General features: G+C 41.7%; 1 protein-coding gene across 1 annotated transcript in view; it reads right to left on the bottom strand.

The window, feature by feature from the left end:
• PLEKHG4B (pleckstrin homology and RhoGEF domain containing G4B) overlaps positions 1 to 19873 on the bottom strand; it is a 132040-nt gene that overhangs the window by 98452 nt on the left and 13715 nt on the right. The window contains exon 2 of the mRNA XM_074945162.1: positions 2153 to 2350. Coding sequence (XP_074801263.1) covers positions 2153 to 2350 — 198 coding nt within the window. The remainder of the gene's footprint in view (positions 1 to 2152; positions 2351 to 19873) is intronic.

Below are 19873 nucleotides of genomic sequence, written 5' to 3'. Positions count from 1 at the left end.
TGTCTTAGCTTCCTATCGCCTCTGTCCTGAGAGAGACTCCAGCCTCTCTGTGTACCCTGGGAGGAGTTAATGAGCCACACTTACTAACGTCAGGAGTTCTAGGCAGGTTTCTAACATCTGCTAATAGTAGTGGGTCAACAGAGAAGCCTGCTACCTTGTTACACAGCCCACCCCTCAGACAGAACCCCAATCCTTTTTTAGGTACAAAAATACTGGGAAAGTATATCCAGCTCGTTTTTCTTTCCTGCCTGCTCACCAACAAGCATCACTGCTAATTTGAATGCTAGCTCTGGATCTCATGAGCTGAGCATGGCACTTAGCAGCAAGCAGGAAAAGTTGTGGCAGTGGAGGTCTGCAGAAAGACAACAGTAGTTCACTCTGGAAAAAGCTAATGATGGTAAAAAAACCAACAACTTTTTTTAAAATTTAAAGCTAAAGGAATGGAAAGCCAGAGGCAGCCTGCTGATAATGCCGAAAACCTGAACCAAGCAGCATTATTATTTTAACAGGTTGGGGAGAATGATTCAAGAGCATCATGCACCAAAGAGTTGAAAGGAAGCTCACCGAACATGCCAAGCTAGGGGGAGAAAAATGAAACCAGACAGGCAATAGCTCAGTTGGACGGCAAATTTCACAGACGTTATAGAAACGTAGGGCTGGAAGGGACCTCAAAAGATCATCTAGTCTATCCTCAAGTTCTGAGGGAGGATTAAGTATTTGATACTCTTTTACCAAGTGTAAACACATCAGAAATCTAAATGAAACTACTCAGGTGGAAAAGACAACCCAGAGAAGAGAGAACAATTAGCATTTTCTGAAAATCTCCAACAGCATATAACGATTTGGGGAAAATGAAAATCATATTTCACCTGTTTTATATATTACTAGTGCTGAAGAATGGAAAGGAAAAAGGGGAGTTGATTCCCATTTTAGAGAAATAGATTCCTAAAATTCTGTCTTTGAATATTTCTATTGCATGTCTCAAAGGAAAGCTAATCCAGACACAGTACCATTATATTTCAGGTTGGGACCACCATAATAAAGAGAAGTTCCTTGCTGCTAGGCACCAAAAGAGACAGTATGTGACTGATAAATAATTCCACCTCTGAGGATGGCGAGACTGAATACAGAATAGGGGCAGATGAGAGCTGCATCTATGCAGCATGATGTGGAACCAAACTGTGGATGTGGTAAGTTCATGCAAAGGAGCCCTCTGCTCTGTCCATCGATTGATGCTCTTCTCTCCTGCATCATGGACCCACAGTGTTCACTAGGGTTGCAGTCAGCTGTGAGGAACTGCTGCAGGGAGAGAAGGTGGTCAGAAGAGAGTCCTTGTAGTTACAAAACTTAAATGGGGAGATGTCTTATTTGGAGTGTGGAGGAGCTGACAGGGTGCTTGTATCTGCCATTTGCATGCAATGGTAGTTCTTCTGGGTCTTGACTTCTCTACTTCCTGTCAGCTATATCACATCGGAGATTCCAGCCAGGAGTGCTGAGACAGAGGAGTATAAGTCCTCCAAGGTTCCCTCCAATTGTCTGTCAATCAATCAATCGCTGGAAAAATCCTCCCCCCAACACTGAGGATGTCACCCATCAGGACTTAAACCTCTGCGGCCATGAACCCCAAGTGGACTGTACAGCCCTAGCCAGCTCCATACTCCAGACACATCACTGGACAGGATTTTAGACAGCTTGGAAAAGAAAATAACCACAATAATTTCTTTGCTACAATATCTGCTGTCTTTAAAAATACCTTCCAGACTTACGCTTTTTTTGTTATTGCAAATATTTTATCTTGGTCCTCTATCATTTCAGTGCCTGCACTGGGATATTTAAAATAATTATCAGTTAAAAAGACCATGTTTTCCTTCCCAAATTTTGCTATCAACAACTTCTGTAGATTGCAGCTAATTTCCTGTTCGGGTTTTGCAAGTTAACTCCTTTTCCGGACACAGTTTTAAAAGGTTGGTAAATAATTCTCTGTCACTCTTCTCCTTGGTACCTTTAGAATTTGCACTGTTCCCTGGTTATCCAAAATTTTATTTGCTAGACTAAAAGAGCTCTCTAGATCAGAGATTAAATTCCATCTTATCTCTTTTCCCAAGTCAGGAACAAAGGAGGTCTCTGTTTTGCCAGAGTAAGCTATACTTACACAGGTTTCTTGCTGAATGCACTGTAAGGCTCTCTTGGCAGGGACAAGGAAATCAATTAGGCACCTGAGGCCATCTCCTCGATACAGCTTTTCAACTATGCTGAAAAGCTGCCACAGGACAGTGGCAGCTGTGGCCTCGAAAGGTGGGTATAATGCAGAGAGAGTGTTCTGGATGTAGGTGTCAAGGGACTCCGAGTCCTGAAATAAAAAGCAACATGACAGTGCTTTGTGAGAATCAAACATCTAACTGTAAATAAAACACTTTAAAATGTCAATCAATTGATTTCATGGCATGTACACTGGTGGGTGGCTGTTCTTCTGTTTTGCCCAATTTGTACAGTAAGTGTTTTAGCCATTTTTAAAATCATAGTCCCAACTTCTGTAATCTAAACCCCATTCAGCTCTGTTTAAATTTCAATGAAGCTCAACATTTCTTAGAATCAGATTTAGTTGAAACATCTTCACACAAGTTCAGTCATTTATCCAAAATATGAAACGCTGCCACACTAAGCTTCAGTCAAAGTGTATTTCTTAATCCTTCCAACGAGACATACTCTAAGTGATATATATTCACACACACACACACAGCGCGATATAGATATATATCATGACATAACATTTATGAACAAAGTTGAAATATCGCCTTATGTTTATAACAACATAATATAAACCCTGTGACAGCAACTCTCTAGTCGTTCTGTGAGGAGTGCCTGCATGGAGTGAAAGAATGCTTTCCTTTAAGAATCTCAGTACATATACAAGAATGTCCTTTTTTAGGTACAGAATTTCCTGAGGAAATACCTCGCTTACTATTTCTGGTGGAAATAATCAAGCCTGGATTAAAACAAAAATTCAATTTCAAAAGGGGGCACCAACAATTAAAATACAGTCAGGGGAGGACAATTACCCTCTTTTAGAGCTGGCAGCCATGTCTACAGATGAGGCCATTCAACCCCACTGTTTCTTCTGTTATCAGACTAGCAAGGAGACTTCACCCCCGTGATGGAGTAATAGGGAAGAAGCATTTCCTCCCTAGGTCCTGCCCTGGGTTGTGGAGTCTCTCACAGCCTTTGGGGGTACGGCTGACTAGCTGTGGCACAGGCACTGACTGCTGCTGCTGAGGAGGGCCTCGCTTTAGTGCGCCATAAGCACACAGCCTGTCCAGACTGTGGGACTCCATATGGGCTGCTGAGCATGCTTGGCAGTGCGAGGCTCTTCCCCTATCCTACACACAAGGGCACTTGTTTAAATGGTATTTTTATCCTTTGTCTCACCACGATTCCACCAGTTTGTTCCCCTAATGTTGCCCCTTTGCCTAGCTTCAGCTAACATTGCCAAATTTCTGCTCAATACAAACTGAGCACCTTTGACCCTACCGTGATCCTGATAAGCCAGCTCCTTTGTACACAGACAGATTTGAACCCTATTCCGCTTGACTTGGTGCACTTTTCCCCACTCGGCAATATTGTTCTGATAACAGGATTTTGTCCTGAGCAAAAAAAGTTTTGCTAAGGAGAACTCTGGACAATATATCCCACAGAATCCAGAAAATTGGTACACAGATATTAAAAATCTTGACATTAAGGGGAAATATGTAGATGACTCCCGAATTTTTGTATAAATAATTAGTGTAAATGATATGGCTGATTTTTTGCTATAAAACGAACCGCTGCTAGAATGAACAATTCGACAGTATGCATGCATGCACATATAAAATGTATCTCTCTATATCTACACAAATAGTTACATATGACCTACGGATTCAGAAGTGACTCCATAGTCAAGAATGAAAGATAATTCCCATTCTAAGCCCAAATTTAAACTGTACTTTCTCCAAAAACCTGCTTTTGGCATGACATTTCTCGTGCTTAGTCTCAGCATAGTGTAGATTTTTATTTTCTATTTAAAGTATATATATTAATTTTGAACATTAGAAACTGATTGGACAAGACATTTCTTGATACGAGACTTTGAGAAACAACTGTTCTTTCTTCCTGGAGAAAGAGTGCTGTTTGAAACATTTCTATATCATCTCAAAAACTGGAAATAAACTCTGAATAAACTTGGACTACAATGGTCTGAAAATGAATGACATGCATGAACGCTGAAGGGATCCTGAATTTATTTACACTTGTTTAATACTGCTCAAGAGACTGAGCTTATTTTTACAGCTGAGAATTTGGGGCCTGATAATACATTTGTAACCACAGCCTCATGCATTCCGTGATTCTTCAGCTGCATTATTTGCCTCAGTATCCTGCCCTGACTACAGAATTGTGCTTCAGAATCAAAACTGCCAAAAATAAAATTACATTTCTAACTGATTTGGTTGTGAAAGCAACAGTGTAAACTGACACAGTGTTTTTTGAGTTTGCAGACAGTCTGAAGCAATAGCTCAGTGAGCCATGAACTACATTAGTTCATCTTGATGGATGGTTGACTTGGAAATCTGATTGTAATAGTTTATATGTCAACGTGGTTAAATATTTCACTGCTGATCGTTTTTGTGGAAAGAGCTCCAATTTGTTAACCCTTCCACTTAAATCCTCTGCACATTTCTTAGCTGTTGTACCACCTCAAGGGGCACTCCGGTAGGCACAATGTCTCAGACAGCTGTTGTGTCAGCCCTTAGAAGATGCACATGGAGCTGCTAGCCCTGCTGTGCCCTTACACACAATGCAGTGCAAGTATCGCAACTATGGTTGGCCGCTGTAGAGAGGGAGCAAAGGGGAATACAGGTTTGTTCACCCACACGATGGCCAATCACTGTTTGGCATATGAGGATTTGTGACAGATGGGGAAGAGGGAATATGGCTATGTCAAATAATGAATTCCATTTTGTGATCATCATGTTGTATTTCAACCTCCACTTTGAATGTAACATTCAGGGTGGTTTAGAGCACCTATTTTGTAGCAAGTACTTGACCCTTACTGGTCTATACCTAAAATGTAGGTCTACCTAGCTATATTACTCAGGGCTGTGAAAAGTTTCATGCCTTGTGTAATGTAGTTAGGTCGACCTAACCCCACTGTAGATGGGGCTGAATTCTTCTATCAACCTAGCTACCACCCCTCGAAGGGGTGGATTTACTACAGTGACAGAAAAATCCCTTCTGATGCTGTAGTAAGTGTCTACATTACGACGTGTAGCTGCAAGTGCTGAAGCTGTGCCACTGTTGTGCGGATAGCATAGACATATCCAGCGGAGGAACTATTTCTGGAAAGCTGTGATGGAGCAATCAAGGGCCATCCACACTGAATGGCTCTACCCTAGCAGAACACTAGGTTTTCTACCAGGAGGGCTCACAGCTTCAGCTGTCACCTCAGGGCTCCAGCTGTGAGCTTGGCACCTAACTGACAGCTGGGGTGGTGTGCAGCTGTGAGCCCACTGATGGGCTCAATTTTACACCATAGAGCCTAATCAGTAGTGAAACTGACATTCTTGTCAGTTTCATGGCTCCAGCTGTGAACCCCAGGCTCCTACTCTGATCCTCTGTTCTGAGCCAGAGGCATCCATAAAACTGAAAAGAATGACAGCCAGTAGCCAATGTAATTAACACAGTTTCTACATGCACACTGTGTCACCCTAACTACATCAACATAAATGCTATGCCTCTTGTGGCGGTGGAGTTCTGTCAGTGTAGCAGGCCACTTACTTCAGTGGAAGCAGTATTCTAGAGTAGACACTGATATACTTAGGTCAACATAAGCTGCCGTACATTGACCTAACTCTGTAGTGTAGACCAAGCCTTAGCCAGACCCCCAAGTCATCAACCAACACCCTTTGGGACCATGGAGCCCCATGAGGCACTCTAGCCAGGCACTCTAGCCTAGTTCACTGCTCATTGGAGGGGTAAATTTATATCCTTCCTTTGTCATGCATGGATGTGCTGGGGGTTCAGCCCTCATCAGTCCAGCACACCTGCACACAACAAGGCAGAATTTTGGCACAATCTTGACAGGGAAGATATCATCAGGATCATGCAATGCACAAAGTCCCTAACAAAGCACTTTTCAAAGTATTTAATAATTACATTCTGATAGCGCAGCAACACAGCCAACAAAGAAGTCTGCACAAGTTCAACAACTCATCACCTTAGGCATTAGAACGCGCTTTGTTTAGAAGACCATTTGGCCAAGACCCTTTTAAAAAAACTACCACGACACCACAAACATCCAACTCAAGATAGTGTGAAGAGAGTTTAGTTTAATTTCTCATCCAGTTTCTCATTTCATTTCAATGAGACTTTACAGACGAACAATACTACAATGCTACTTTATATGCTGTGTTACATGGAAAGGTGGTTTGTGCTAGAGTTTATATTGTTTATTTTGTATTAATTTGTTAATAAAGCCATGACCTAGGAAAGTGGGTGATTTTGACCCTAAATAGCATGTGAATTCTGTTTTAATGCCAGCTGGGAAGGCTACCTGTTTACATAGAGCAGCAGGAATTTTCTGTACCACATGATATTGCATTGTGTTGCATGTAAGTGTTGGACCGGGGATGTGGGAACCATCGAACCACTCTGTGCACCCCACTGAGTTACCAGTGTCTCTTCTCCCTCATAGCAGGGAAAATGAGTCTCTCTTCATACCACACAGCCAGAAGTGGGGATGAAGAAGAGGAAGACCATGATTCAAAACTGTATTCTAAACTAGCCTGCAATGGGGTGTGTGCTGCATCAGCACTCACTGGCTATGAACCCAAGTCCTGGTGAGGAATTTGAAGCTACAGGCTTTAAGTTCAGGGAAACAGCAGTGTTGGAATTAGTGATATATTGTGGCCTAACCCATGTAGCTCAAAAAAAGAATACCAGGAACTTCCATAGATGGAAGGCAAATGAAAGCACCTCAGTAGTTCCAAAATTCCTAGTCTGGTGAGTGTTCTGCCCACTGAACCATTCTGTCCTGCATCCATACTCAAACTGCTAAAGTCCCAGTTTGGATTAGCTGCAGTTTGTTTTGAAAGCCAGGTCAGAGCAATATCAAAGAGGCTGAGCAAATACCAGGTAGGGTAGGTAAAGGTGTTAACCATATACAGGTAGCTATATGTCTTACAATGTAACACTGTGCCATAATTGGCTAGGATTGTAGAAAGTGCCCTGATGCTTTAAAAACAATTCTTAATGCCGTTACCCCCATTTTTTCAGTCACCATTTTCGCCCACTAGAAGGTAAGAGGAATGGAAAGAGGAGGACACAGAGAAAAAAAATTAAGTGATATGAAGAATGATGCAGAATCAATTGGCATAGAAGGAAAATCAAATTACTTCTGTTTTGTTTTTATTCTGTTATAGACAAAAAATTCAGTCAAGAAGCCTGACTGAGTCTATGTACCCTTTACTAAATTGTAAAACTATCATGTAAGCCAGAGGATAATCACATACCAAACACAATAAAATGAGATTGTAACAGTTTGGAAAGCATTTAAGTTCTACTTGTCCATATGTTCATTATCAACACACACACAGTAACAAAGTGTAGTGTACAATTACTGGCACTACTGCACACTACAGTTGAGAAACAAAAGTCACCCCCTGAAGTTTTGCATATTATAACCATGTAAATTGCTGAAAAGCCCCAGAGAGCACATTTTTAATCCCTGTGTTTATGTGTGGTTTACATTTTGGGATCTGCTCAGACCCAGCTGTTTTGTTTACTTATTTTATCTGAGCTGTGTACAGGACATGCTGTAGCACACCCTACAATGCAAGAGCCTGAGAGAGTAGTTGACACATTAATGAGGTATGTGCTCAGATCATAAAGCATTTCATAAAACTGGTTAACTCAGTGAGAATCAACCTATGGCTCTCAAGCCACATTCACTTCTGAGTGCTATAAACCTGGCTGGTGCTTGGTGTACTATGTCTGATACCCAGCAGAGTAAGTGGAGAGCAATGTACCTGGAGATGCTAAATGAGACCTGCTGAGAGGTGCTAAATGAGAGATGCTAAATGAGACCTGCTGATTCACTTTTACATTAGGTTTGACTGTACCTTGGGTAGGAGGGAGATGGGAGTGGCTCTCTCTCTCTCGATGTTGAATAGGGTTCTGGGGTAGGGTTGCCAACCCTCCAGGGTTGTCCTGTAGTCTCCAGGAATTAAAGATGAATCATTAATTAAAGATTGCATCATGTGATATAAATCTCCAGGAATACATCCAACCAAAATTAGCAACCCTGATCCAAAGCTGAGTAGTCTTAAGGGAAGAACCTCACAAACAGCTAAACATGGGGAGGTGGTTTGTGCTGGAGTTTATATTGTTTATTTTGCATTAATTTGTTAATAAAGCCATGCCCTAGGAAAGGGGGTGAGTTTTGACCCTAAATAGCATGTGAACTTTGTTTTAATGCCAACTGGGAAGGCCACCTGTTTACATAGAGTGGCAGGAATTTTCTGTACCACATGATACATGCAACACAATGCAGTAAGTGTTGACAACTGGACTGGGGATGTAGGAACCATCGAACCACTCTGTGCTCCCCATCGAGTTACCAGTGACTCTTCTCCCTCAGAGCAGGGAAAATGAGTCTCTCTTCGTACCAAACAAACAGCCAGCCATGAAGAAGAGGAAGACCATGATTCAAAGCTGTATTCTAAACTAGTGTCTTCATTCACCTGCAATGGGATGTGTGCTGAACTCCAGAGAGCATTCATAGGCTGCTATGGAAGAGTAATGTCTGTACGCTGCCATCCTTCAGGAGTTTCGACAGGGGGACGCCAGCTCAAGCTCCATAGGATGTTCAACACAGGCTGCCTGGAGAATATATTTAACCAACATATTCCTGAGCTGCCTTGCCACTGGCCACTGTCAGCTGGTCCTCTGGTGGTGGCAGTGATGTTTTAGGTCCCTTTAACACTGCAAGTCCCTTTATGGCTAACTTTTTACCAGATTCTGGGTCCTTGATAGAGCTCGGGGGGCGGGGAGAGGGGGGGAAATACGCGTGGGAGTTAATTCTGTTTTACAGAGGTTTTAGATATTTTGAAATCTGGTATTGTGTTCCAATTAGGATTGAAAACCAAAATTTTTGAAATTCTCTGTGAATATGACTGGAGCCTGGCTCTGGGGCAGTCCCACCTAGCAGCCTGAGCTGGAGCCACAGATCCTGGAAGCCACATGGGTAAGCTGGCAGGAAACCAGGCAGGTTTCAGACATGAACGTGCCTGGCAGGCCAGGTTCCAGCCTAGGTTCCATTGGAAGTCCATCAGAATCTAACAATCTCTGCAAAACATTTTAATTTTGATGACCTGGCAAATTCTGATGAAAGTATGTCCCACTCTTTTTCCAGCCAGCTTTAGTCCTGGGTTTATCTGCCATTTATCCCTAGGTCCTTTTCTGCATCCCTGTCTAGAGATTGGCTAGTAGTCTAGCAGGGACCTAGTCTAGAAAACACTGGTTTTCCTACACGTTTAAAAATCTGTAAATCATCAGAATTGCTATAACAGTGGTTTTTAAACAATTCCACAGAACCTTTTAGAACTGTCTGCTACTGCCCCTCTTCCTGAGGCAGCTTTTCCAGTTTATCAGATAGTAGCATGACAGGACAGCAGCCAGTATAGGAAGCTTTGTTGTCATCCTGCGCACTGTATGTGAGTGAAGAAATAATTATTTCATCCTCTCAACTTTACTCTTTTCCTTTTAATCATGAGAGATTAAAAAAAAAAAAAAGAAAAGACAGGAAGCTTCTCTTCCTGTTTAACTTTGTTTCTGATTGAACTGGTTGGATTTAGAGATGGGACTAAGACCTGTTACTGGTCCTAAAAATATTAGTATGCCCTAATGGCATCTCAGCTACAATAATCTTACTTGTGAGGGTCTGAACATTGTCCTAAAAACCTCTCCCTCTCTCCCCCCACAGCATGCACGGGCCATATTTAAAAATAATTAAACTAACAGATGAAGAGGAAGTCTCCAGTAGCCCAGTAAGAAAATCATGTTTAGGAAAAAAGTTAAGAAGTATTTTTGATTGGAATAAATTAATACAGTAGGTCACTTTAAAGGTTGTATATGAACTATGGTTTTATATTAACTCTTTTCTTCAGTTTATTCTACAGATGTTTAAACAGCAACACTTGAAACTGAGTTTGATTAACACAGAGCACACTGCAGTTAGCATCCCAGAAGAAGCATTAGTGCATTACAAAGCCTGGGAACTCTCCTTAGTCCTTCCTCCTTATCCCCTCACAGATGTCAGTATGTAAACAAGAGAACAGCAGCATTGGTAATGGACCTGTTGTGAAGACCAAGGAATTAGTCAGCTGAAAGAGAATAAAGGCCTCATCTTATACAGCCCATGTGGAACAACTAATGTGCATCAAACACCATCTAGTTGTAGGTGTTTGTACAGCTTTAGGCTTGGGTGAAGAACAAATGGAGGAACCCCTGCCCAAACTGAAATGAGAGCTGTTGCAGACTCAGAAGAGCTGAAGTGAATCCTTCAGCTGATGGTGAAGAAATCATTATGCAGATAAAAATAAGAAAGCAACAGCTAAAGTTGTAGCTTCCAAAGTCAGACATGAGGGTCACACACTTTGTATGGTCTCCTAACAGATCACAACCCCCACTTTGTTGTGCTTGATCTTAGATATGGAGGTACCCCCTATTAAGACTAATGATTCTAACAGGCCAGAACCCAAGGGCCTGATTCTTCACTGTGCTACACTTGTTACAGTAGTTTTACACCAGTGTAATTGCACTGGAGCCAAGAGAGTTGTACAGCTCTAGAGCTGGTGTAACACAGTGGAGAATCAGGCCCCATGCCTTTTCCTTTTTAATGACATAGTGAATGTCTTGCTGTTTTGTCTTCATCTCCTGTAAATTCAATTAACAAGCTATTTCTAGTCATCCAGCAAAGAAGATACAAGCAACTATTGTGCTTGTGTGTGTTTATTTGCATATAAATGTATACATTTATATGCAAATTAGAAGCAAGCACATGACAAGTTGCCAAAGTGAAACCAAACTTTCAGTGGCTTATAGTTTAGCACTCAGTAGTTAAATCTAATCACCTGACAAACTCAAAAAGATAACTGACAAACTCATTGGTATATTATGTCTGTCCTATTTCTGACTTTAAATGGATAATGCATTATACGTGATACTTACTGCAATCACTGTTTGTAAATTATAAGAAAACTAAGATCACAAACAAGCCTTCCTTGGCCAATACTGGCAATGATTCAGCAGTTACATAAATTTCCCTTTCCCTGTGAAAAGCATCTCTCTCTCCTAATGAACTGGAGCGGCGCAGTCCTCATCCATGTTTCTAGTGTGTTGTTCAGAAATAGGCACAACAAAGAGGTGAATTATGGGATAGATCAAAGGGAATTCTGGCATTTTATCTCACATTTCCAGAATTCTCTATGGTAGAGGTCATCCCACAATACACATCAGAAGTTTCCATTAAAGCAGAGAGCCTGCAAGCAGTGCAGATCTCTGGGAGAACACCACACTTCTAGTGATTCAGCGTGCTGTTACATAAACACAAGCACTGACACACACATCGGCACAGTGCACTCCACCAAAACAGATTTGCGGGTAGCACTATGCCAACCAAGCTTTTACTGGTGTGACTTTTGTCTATGGGCAAGCACTTAGATATAGGGCAAAATCCTGCTCTTGCTATTATGTGGTCTATATGGGGGAAAAGCAGAGCAGTAGGAGCCAAGATGTTCCATGAGCAATCCTGCCAGCATTGGAACTTGGAGAAATGCACTTATGAGCACTACTGCTAGGCGCATAAAACATTTTCTATGGCACCAAGCTCTCAGGACTTTACACAGAAAGCTGTATGTCCTGGACCCCTAACATTTTCTATGACAGCAGGAGTGCTCTAAGCACAGTCTCATTCCTCTCTCAGTTAAGATCCATGTACAAAGTTGATTGATTAATGCTACTCAGTGCAGCAATCAGATCCTACATGTTCTATGACTCCACTAAGCAATATTGTGTAGCATAGCTGGCCTGGTGGCCTGGTAGTCTGGCCAGGAATCAGTCATTGAGCCTAAATGAGCATACATAAGCGAGCAGGCGCAAAAGAGAGACAAAGACTGACTGGTAATTTAGAAAGCATTTGGGATTCATCTGGATAAAAAGCTCTGAAAGCAACTCCTCCTCCTTTGTGAAGATTAAGGCAGGCTGGACAGCTACAAGAACGCTGCTGTACACGGGGCAACGGAAATCAAAGTATAAAACTGCAACAGGTAAAATATTCAACATGCGGCATTCGATATCTTTCATATCCTGAACAGCACCACTCCGTTTCCCTCTCCCTCCTCCCACATGCACACAAAATGAGGAGCTTGCCTCTTGGAAGACCTCCATTTATTCCAGTTTTAATAGAAAATAATAAGTATTACTTTGAATTGTGTGCAGCCAACCTAGAATGACAACTACACATGGAATGAGAGAAAGGCATGTGAAAAGTATTGTTTTCCAAGAGTTTGAAAAGTATAACTGTTGTCAAGTCAGGAATGTGTCTGCAAAGATGTTTGGGAACACACCAGGAATGGAAAGCACCTTGAGAGAGGAATTTTCTAATAACTAAAAGGACTGCTAATCAAACTGTTTGCCAAAGCAAAAAGGTCTTTCATTTAGGAATTAAGGGTCACTTTAAAACGGCACAAACAGGACAAGCCTACCTATTTAAATTGTATGGATTTAAGGTCAAGGACCATGCCTTCCTTTGTTTGTACAGTATGTTGGGGCCTCAATCCCAACTGGGGCCTTTTGGCTCTATTTCAATGCAAATAAATAAAGTAAAAATGATAATTAATAATGTTAGAGAAAATATACAGCTATTTTATTTTTGTTCTAGGAAGGAGGACATGTCATTCTGAAATAAATAGCTTCAACGAGAATGTACAGCTTCTTCGCACAACTGACGAGGTGTATTATGGGGCTTTTTGTTTTCTTTTGAAGCATAGGCATTAGCTATTGCCAGAGGCAGAGCGCTGGGCTGGATGGGCCACAGGTTTGACCTAGCATGGCAAATCGTACACCTTTTGGAGTGAATGAGTAACAGTGTGAGAATGACTTATGTTTCTCTAGCACCCCCATTCATTCACAAGGAACTAAAACATGACTGATATACATACAAGAACCACTTGACACACCACTAAATTAAAGCTATCTCTGAGGGAGAAGGCAATAATTATTCCGCACTAGTGAGTTCACATGGTATAACACCGTTTTGGCCAGTAAGTGAAGAAAAATATAGCCAGTCAACACGCCCAAGGAGATTTGAGAGGGCAGGAATGTAGACTCAAATACGTAAATGTCTCTAGGTATGCACTGCACATATGAAATACCTAATGCAGAGGCACAAACTGGGGGTTGAGAAAATCCCTTGTCTCAGCCCATATATACCTATGTGGTATGCATAAGGTCTTGTCTCAGCCTCACATCTTGGATGATGTTTGTTTGGCATACGCAAAATTTAGGAATTGCCAATGTTGTGTGTGTGAAACTTTACCTCTGCCCCCTTCTGCATCTGCATTATAATGCAATCACATAATGATACAATACCATACTATTTTTCTACAGGTTGAAAGCTTTGCAGTGAGTAAGGCAAGGGCTCACAAGAACCCTTGTCCCATTCACTGTGCATCCTGGGCTCTGTTTCTCTGGCATACACAAAACCCTAGATGATGTCACATGTATCTAAGGCTGTAGAAAATTTTTTATGAAGTTATTATTGTGGCATGGCACCTCCTTCATCTCGCCGGATCAAGCACTTCCCCCTCTGGTGATGGTGGGCCTGAGGTAAATCAGCCCCACCCCACTCTGGGCAGCGTTTGTCCTCCCCCCTCTGTGCTCCTTTGGCCATATTTCCTGGATAGGCCTCAGGGTAGGCCTACAGGGTGATCCTCCATCAAACAAAAGGGAAAGAGTCCCATACACAAAAAAACAAAGGGTGATACCTTCCCCTGCCTCCTCACTGGGGCTGGGTGTCACCCTGTAGCCTGCCCCGGGATGTCAGTCCTTCCCCTAACCTAGCAGGCACTCAGGCTTGTCTGCTTCCCCTATGGGGAGGAGCACAGCCTTCCCTCCTGGAGAAGCTTACTTCCCTGCTGCCACTAGCCTGGTAGCAGCTTGTCTCTCTCGCCCTCCTGGTTTTAAAAGGTCTCAGGCAGCCCTTAACTGGATCCAGGTGTTCCTAATTGACCTGAGGTAACCCCTTCTCATCTTATAGGGAAGAGGGCCTTTAACATTCTAAGGCTAACATATCTGCCTTCCTACACCCTCTTGCAGCCGTCCGGCCTGACTTTGTCACATATCCCCCCTTCCTGCTCAACACCATTGGGCTACTTTGTCACACTGTGCATTGTTAGAGAGACCAGCTCATACACATATATTGGACAGGGCTCAGGTTCAGTACACAACCTTACCTTTGCCATCTCATGACTTGAGTGTTTAACCATACATCCTAAATGTTCCGATCACATAGCTGTTTAGTTTTTTTAATATGGATTTGTGTATAAGGTGGTTTAGAGTAATGGTCATGATAGCAATTGGTTATTGAAGGCATTTGTTTAGCATGTTATCTGTATGCAACTACTGCCTTTTCTTTCTTGTGTAACTCTGGTTTTAATTTGAGATGAGAAAGGTTGTGGGAACTTGCCAGTGTCAAGAAGGAGACTAAATGTCCGTTTTGCCCGGGGCTGTCATGATTTGGTAGAGTAGTCCCAGTGCCTCAGCAGATTACACTGAAACCATAGGTTCTCTTCTGGTTCATTTTGTTCTGACTTTCTACTCTCCCTCTCCACCTCTATCCTTGCGCTACCATAATGCTCACTTTAGAAAACAACTGTCTTTGTGTTGGGTCCCAGTGCATAATTTCTTGTCTGATTATGGAATTTGTCCTCCACCACCACAAATGAAGCATAGGGTGTCCCAACACCTGTAAATAATCCACTGGATAGTAGTAGTGGGAAAATTCAATAATCAGACCAACAAGGAAACAAAGCACTGGGCTCATCAAAGAGTCAAACCTGAGTTTAAGGAGAAGACACCGGACGTCATTGTGGAGGGAGGGGAGAAGCAAGAATGCCAAAGAGAATTACAAGTTTTAGAGCAAGGGGAGAAGTGGGAAAGCCACTGAGCAAAGAGGGAGAGAAACAAGCACATGCCCAGCAAGTGACATACTGCCGTCCACCACCAGCCAATGATATGTTCCCACCACAGACATGCAGTGACACATTCCCCTCCCCCATCCACATCCTAACCCCCAACCAGTGACATATGTCTCCTACCCATATGTCTCATACCTATGTCTTTGGCATTACTTGTGCCCATGTGGTTTTGTTCAACCCCTACCAAGTGCCCAACTTTGAACTGAATAAAAACCTTTCCTAATCATAAAACCCTGTGGGAGCCAGTCCATTGGTTCATGTTTCAAAAGGGATTCTTTGGGAGGAGGATCCTTTAAGAAAATAAAAGCATTCCAACCTGAATCTATTCACCACCTGCCAAAACCCACCCAGTACACTGCTACCCCTCCTCCACCCCAATACAATCCAAAAGAATATGTTCCAATTTGGTGTTCCTAAATTGAACCATCCTATGTTTGAATGCAATGATCGTGGAATTACTGGACCCGGTGAAGGGCAGGCTATGCTGTTATCCCTTCTATTGTCATCTCTGTATTTACTAACACCAAAAAATCATGAGGGAAATAATGGGGTGAATAAAGATAAATGAGATTCAAGGGATAAGGATTTTTTTTGAAAATTTCTTTCCTCTGTTAGGGTTGTTAGGGTGGTGAAAGGAAGGCAACCATAAATCTATACTTTTTTAGAAGAGATATAAAATTTTAATTTTGCTAATGACTTCCTTTTTGTAAAGCAGGGGGGCAAATAAACATCTTAATTCAATAACTGTAGTTAGTGATTTTCTTATAAAATTATATTATGCTTCAGTTAATTTTATTGATAAACTTGTTAGGAGCTCAAGTCCCATTTACTCAGGGCAGAGACTATGCACTTTTTTGTGTTTGAACATCCCCTTGCACATTGTAGGAGCAATAGTAATAACAAATTAATCTCTGGTGAAACTCCACTGAAGCCCAGTGATATATACCGGGATGGATTTGACCGTTTACATTTACATTAAACACATTCATAACAAAATGAACACAAATAAACTAAAAAGCAGGCTACTATCTATATAAAACACACATTCTGCTGCATGTCAACTAACTTACTAAGTGACTGATGCACATGCTGAAGAAACTACACATGTTGAAACTGTTCACTTTTTATAATTAAACGGAAAGAGCTTTGCACTGGAGCACTGCCAGTTTGACTTCATTCTCTAGTTTACAAGAGAGATGGAGGAGTAATCAGAACTGAGGTTATATTGCCTTTTTCTTTCTTCCTCCTCCCACTCTCAAAAATGCATTGTTTCTGTGACAGAATCTTCATGGTACCAAAGCATTCCAGAAACATGGAGCTCCCAGCTGGCTTACAATCCACTGATTTATCTCTGATTAGCTAAGCCCCTCCTGCTATACTCTCCATCCCAGCCTGATCTAGCACTACACACAAATGTTAAATTAACCTACTTTGAAGAACTGGCTAAAGTTTGAGGAAACTCAAAGCTTCTTAAAATAGGGTTACAAGTGTTTTCTTGCTAGGAAAGGAGCAGTGCAAGAGTTGCTATCTAAGCAGCTACCGCCTGAGCTGGCTATTCCCAAATCAACGCATTCTGGTAATTTGGCTCAGTGGATAGGCACCAGGCAGGGAGTCAGGAGATTCTGGATTCTGTTCCTATCTCTACCCCTGGCCTAATGTGTAAACTTAGGCATTTCACTTCCATATCTGTATTTGTAAAGCACTTTGAGATCTACTGGTGATGGGTTATATAAGAGCTGGGTATTGTCTCTCAATGGCAATCAAAGAGAGAAATTCCACATGTAGATGTTTGCAGGTTCAAAGCAGGGTTTAAATTCAGTTGGAGCCATACAGAGCAGAGGTCCAGTAAATATTTACAAATCCGCCGGCGCCTTGGCGCATCCTGTGAGCAGAAGCCCCGAGCCCGGTACACCCGGTGAGGCTGAAGCCCCGAGCCCTGGGGCTCCAGGAAATACTTGGCGAGAATTTAAGCCTTGGCTCAAAGCATAATGGTCTCATCTTGTGAACCTGTACAAGTTTATCCCCTACATTCAGATATAATATAGCAAAAGATGGACAGACAACTTAGTGCAGTGGGGAGAGATGACAAAGATCAAGTGAGAGAAGTTCATTTTGATGTCTCTTCTTCCAACACCTATATCCCATTCTGACATCAGTGTTGCTCCTCCGCTATACATACATACATACATGCACACTTCTGGAGCACAGGTCGTCTACCAGGAGGCAGGGCAGCCCCTTCTCTCAGGAATCTCAGCCCAACACCAGTGCCTGGTTACCAGGGAGCAACACTGCCCCAAGAATTAACTCTGATATCAGAGACCAAAAGCAGAGAACAAACCCTCTTGCTGCTCACACAGCTCCCTCTCCCAGACCACTGGTTCTACAGAGAACACTGCATAACAAAAAACTAATACCACATCATGTCTTCTCAAGAATGAACATTTGCTCATACACTAAGTAAAAGAACTTGGAAGATTATGTGTAACAGTACCACCCTGTGACATCTGCCATAATAATATGACTACTTTGGTTTGTTGAGAGGGCAACTCATTATTTTGTTTTATTTACTATTATTGGTTCTTCATAAATTAACTTTCCCCTTCCTCTCCTTTTCCCCCTCCTCTTCCTACCTTTTCACTGTCACCTTCTTCTCTGTGCTTCTGCCTTTTGGTGAAAGGAAGGTGACTGGAATAAAGACAAGGGTACACCAGGGCTTCCAAAAAGAACTATTATCTTCAAATTAGTTTTAAAACATTACAATTATAATCTGGATTACCTTGATCTTGAATGTTCAATTTATCATTTTTAAAAATAATTCTTGTTAATGCCCAGAGACAGGAATCAAGATCTGGGTAGGTATTATACAAACACATAGGAAGACATACTCCAAGCCCTGAAAAGGTCACAATCTAAAGCTCCAATCCTACAGCAGTTAGCATGTGGGCAGCTGCTGCACCTGGGCAGAACCCCATTGACTTCATTTGGGTCACATGTAGGCACAGGAGTCTGTTCACACACTACCATTTGCAGGATTGGGACCTAAATAGACAAGACAGACAGATAAGAATACTCAAAACATACAAAGCATTCAAGGTGCTGTCAGGCACATGTCCTATTAGTTAACCTCGCCCTCCCCTCCCCCGTGAAAATAAAACATCTCCTCACCCTTGTCCAGGTGCCCCAGCCAGCATGCTCCACCGCCCCTGCCCCTAAGCATTCTCTTCATCCCAAAAACAGTGGAGAGGGGCAAGGGTGAGGTGGGGCCATTCACACACTGATGAAATCAGAAATTTCCTGAAGCAAACTGCAGATCTCCGTTCTCCAGTCTTATTTAGCTTAGGTGGGCTAACCAAATCCTTTCCAACAATCTACACAATAAAACAACATAAGATATAGCACTAATTCTCATGCCTGTAACATGTTATTCACACATGAAAGGTTTTTTGTTTTAATCTTTGAAAGAAGCCAGCATTGGTATTGCCAAATGCATTCCCATTAGCTGTTGTGAGAAAAAAAAGACCATCCTGTGTGAAAGATGTGCTGCCCTGCCTCCTTGCCAGCTTCACTTTTAAACCCAGCCAAAACAAACTGTTTTCAAAGACAAAATAGATTATTAAATCCTTTGCCAGAGTCTGCCTTGTATCCAGTCTGTAAGAAACACACCTGGTTTATCAAGTCTCCAAAATAGGCTTTATCATCTGTTCAGTACCTTTCAAGTATAATTTTCCCAGTAAGCTACTAATTAGTCACTCAATTTTTTAAACCAACTTCTCCATCTCATTGCATTAAATTAGCCGATGGAAGCTATTAAAGAAAATAGAAACTTGTTAAACAAAAAGCTTGAGCGCTGAAAACATAGTCCTTTAAAACAGATTATCGTTTTAAAAATATACGTTCAGAACATTCACTATAGCTATTGCTTGAGGACTGTATGAAAATCTTAAAAGAATATGGGACAAATTTTGCTGTCTTTACTCAGCCTGTAATCTGATGAAAGTCCTGTTAACATCATGGAGTGTGGAATGATTAAGAGCTGCAGGTTTGACCTTTTGTGTTTGTATTCGTAAGAAGAATAAAGAAAGAGTCAGCTTTTTCATGCTTCTTATTCATGTGCCACGGTAATGGTAGACTGTATCACAAATTTAGTTACAACTGTGTGGTTAAAAATTACACATTCTTGAGTGAGCAGGAGTGGAAATCAATGGCATCTGTTTTATTCAATAAAGGGTGAAGGTGGGGGGAAATATAGCATTATTGAAATTATACATGAAATATTGCACTTTTCTTAAGAACCTAGTGACTTATAGTTGACCTTTAAAGTCTGAGTCAGACATGATGAATAGTACTCTGGAATAATGGATGCTAAACTGATTCATCAGCTTAAAGTATGAAACCATGCAGCGACATCTCTGTCTGTGTATCATCATACCTGCCTTCCTGACTATTATACACTTTCAGGCTGCACCCTAAAAAAAACACTACAGGATGATCAATGTAGTTCTTACTATACAGTATATATATGTTCGGAAATTTAGTTCTCTCGATCTTAGACATCCTATCTTGTCCCAGCAATGTTGCCTTCTCAA

The sequence above is a fragment of the Natator depressus genome, chromosome 2 (genome assembly GCF_965152275.1).
Source record: "Natator depressus isolate rNatDep1 chromosome 2, rNatDep2.hap1, whole genome shotgun sequence".
Taxonomy (NCBI): Eukaryota; Metazoa; Chordata; order Testudines; family Cheloniidae; genus Natator; species Natator depressus.
This window is presented reverse-complemented; position numbering and strand designations above follow the sequence as displayed.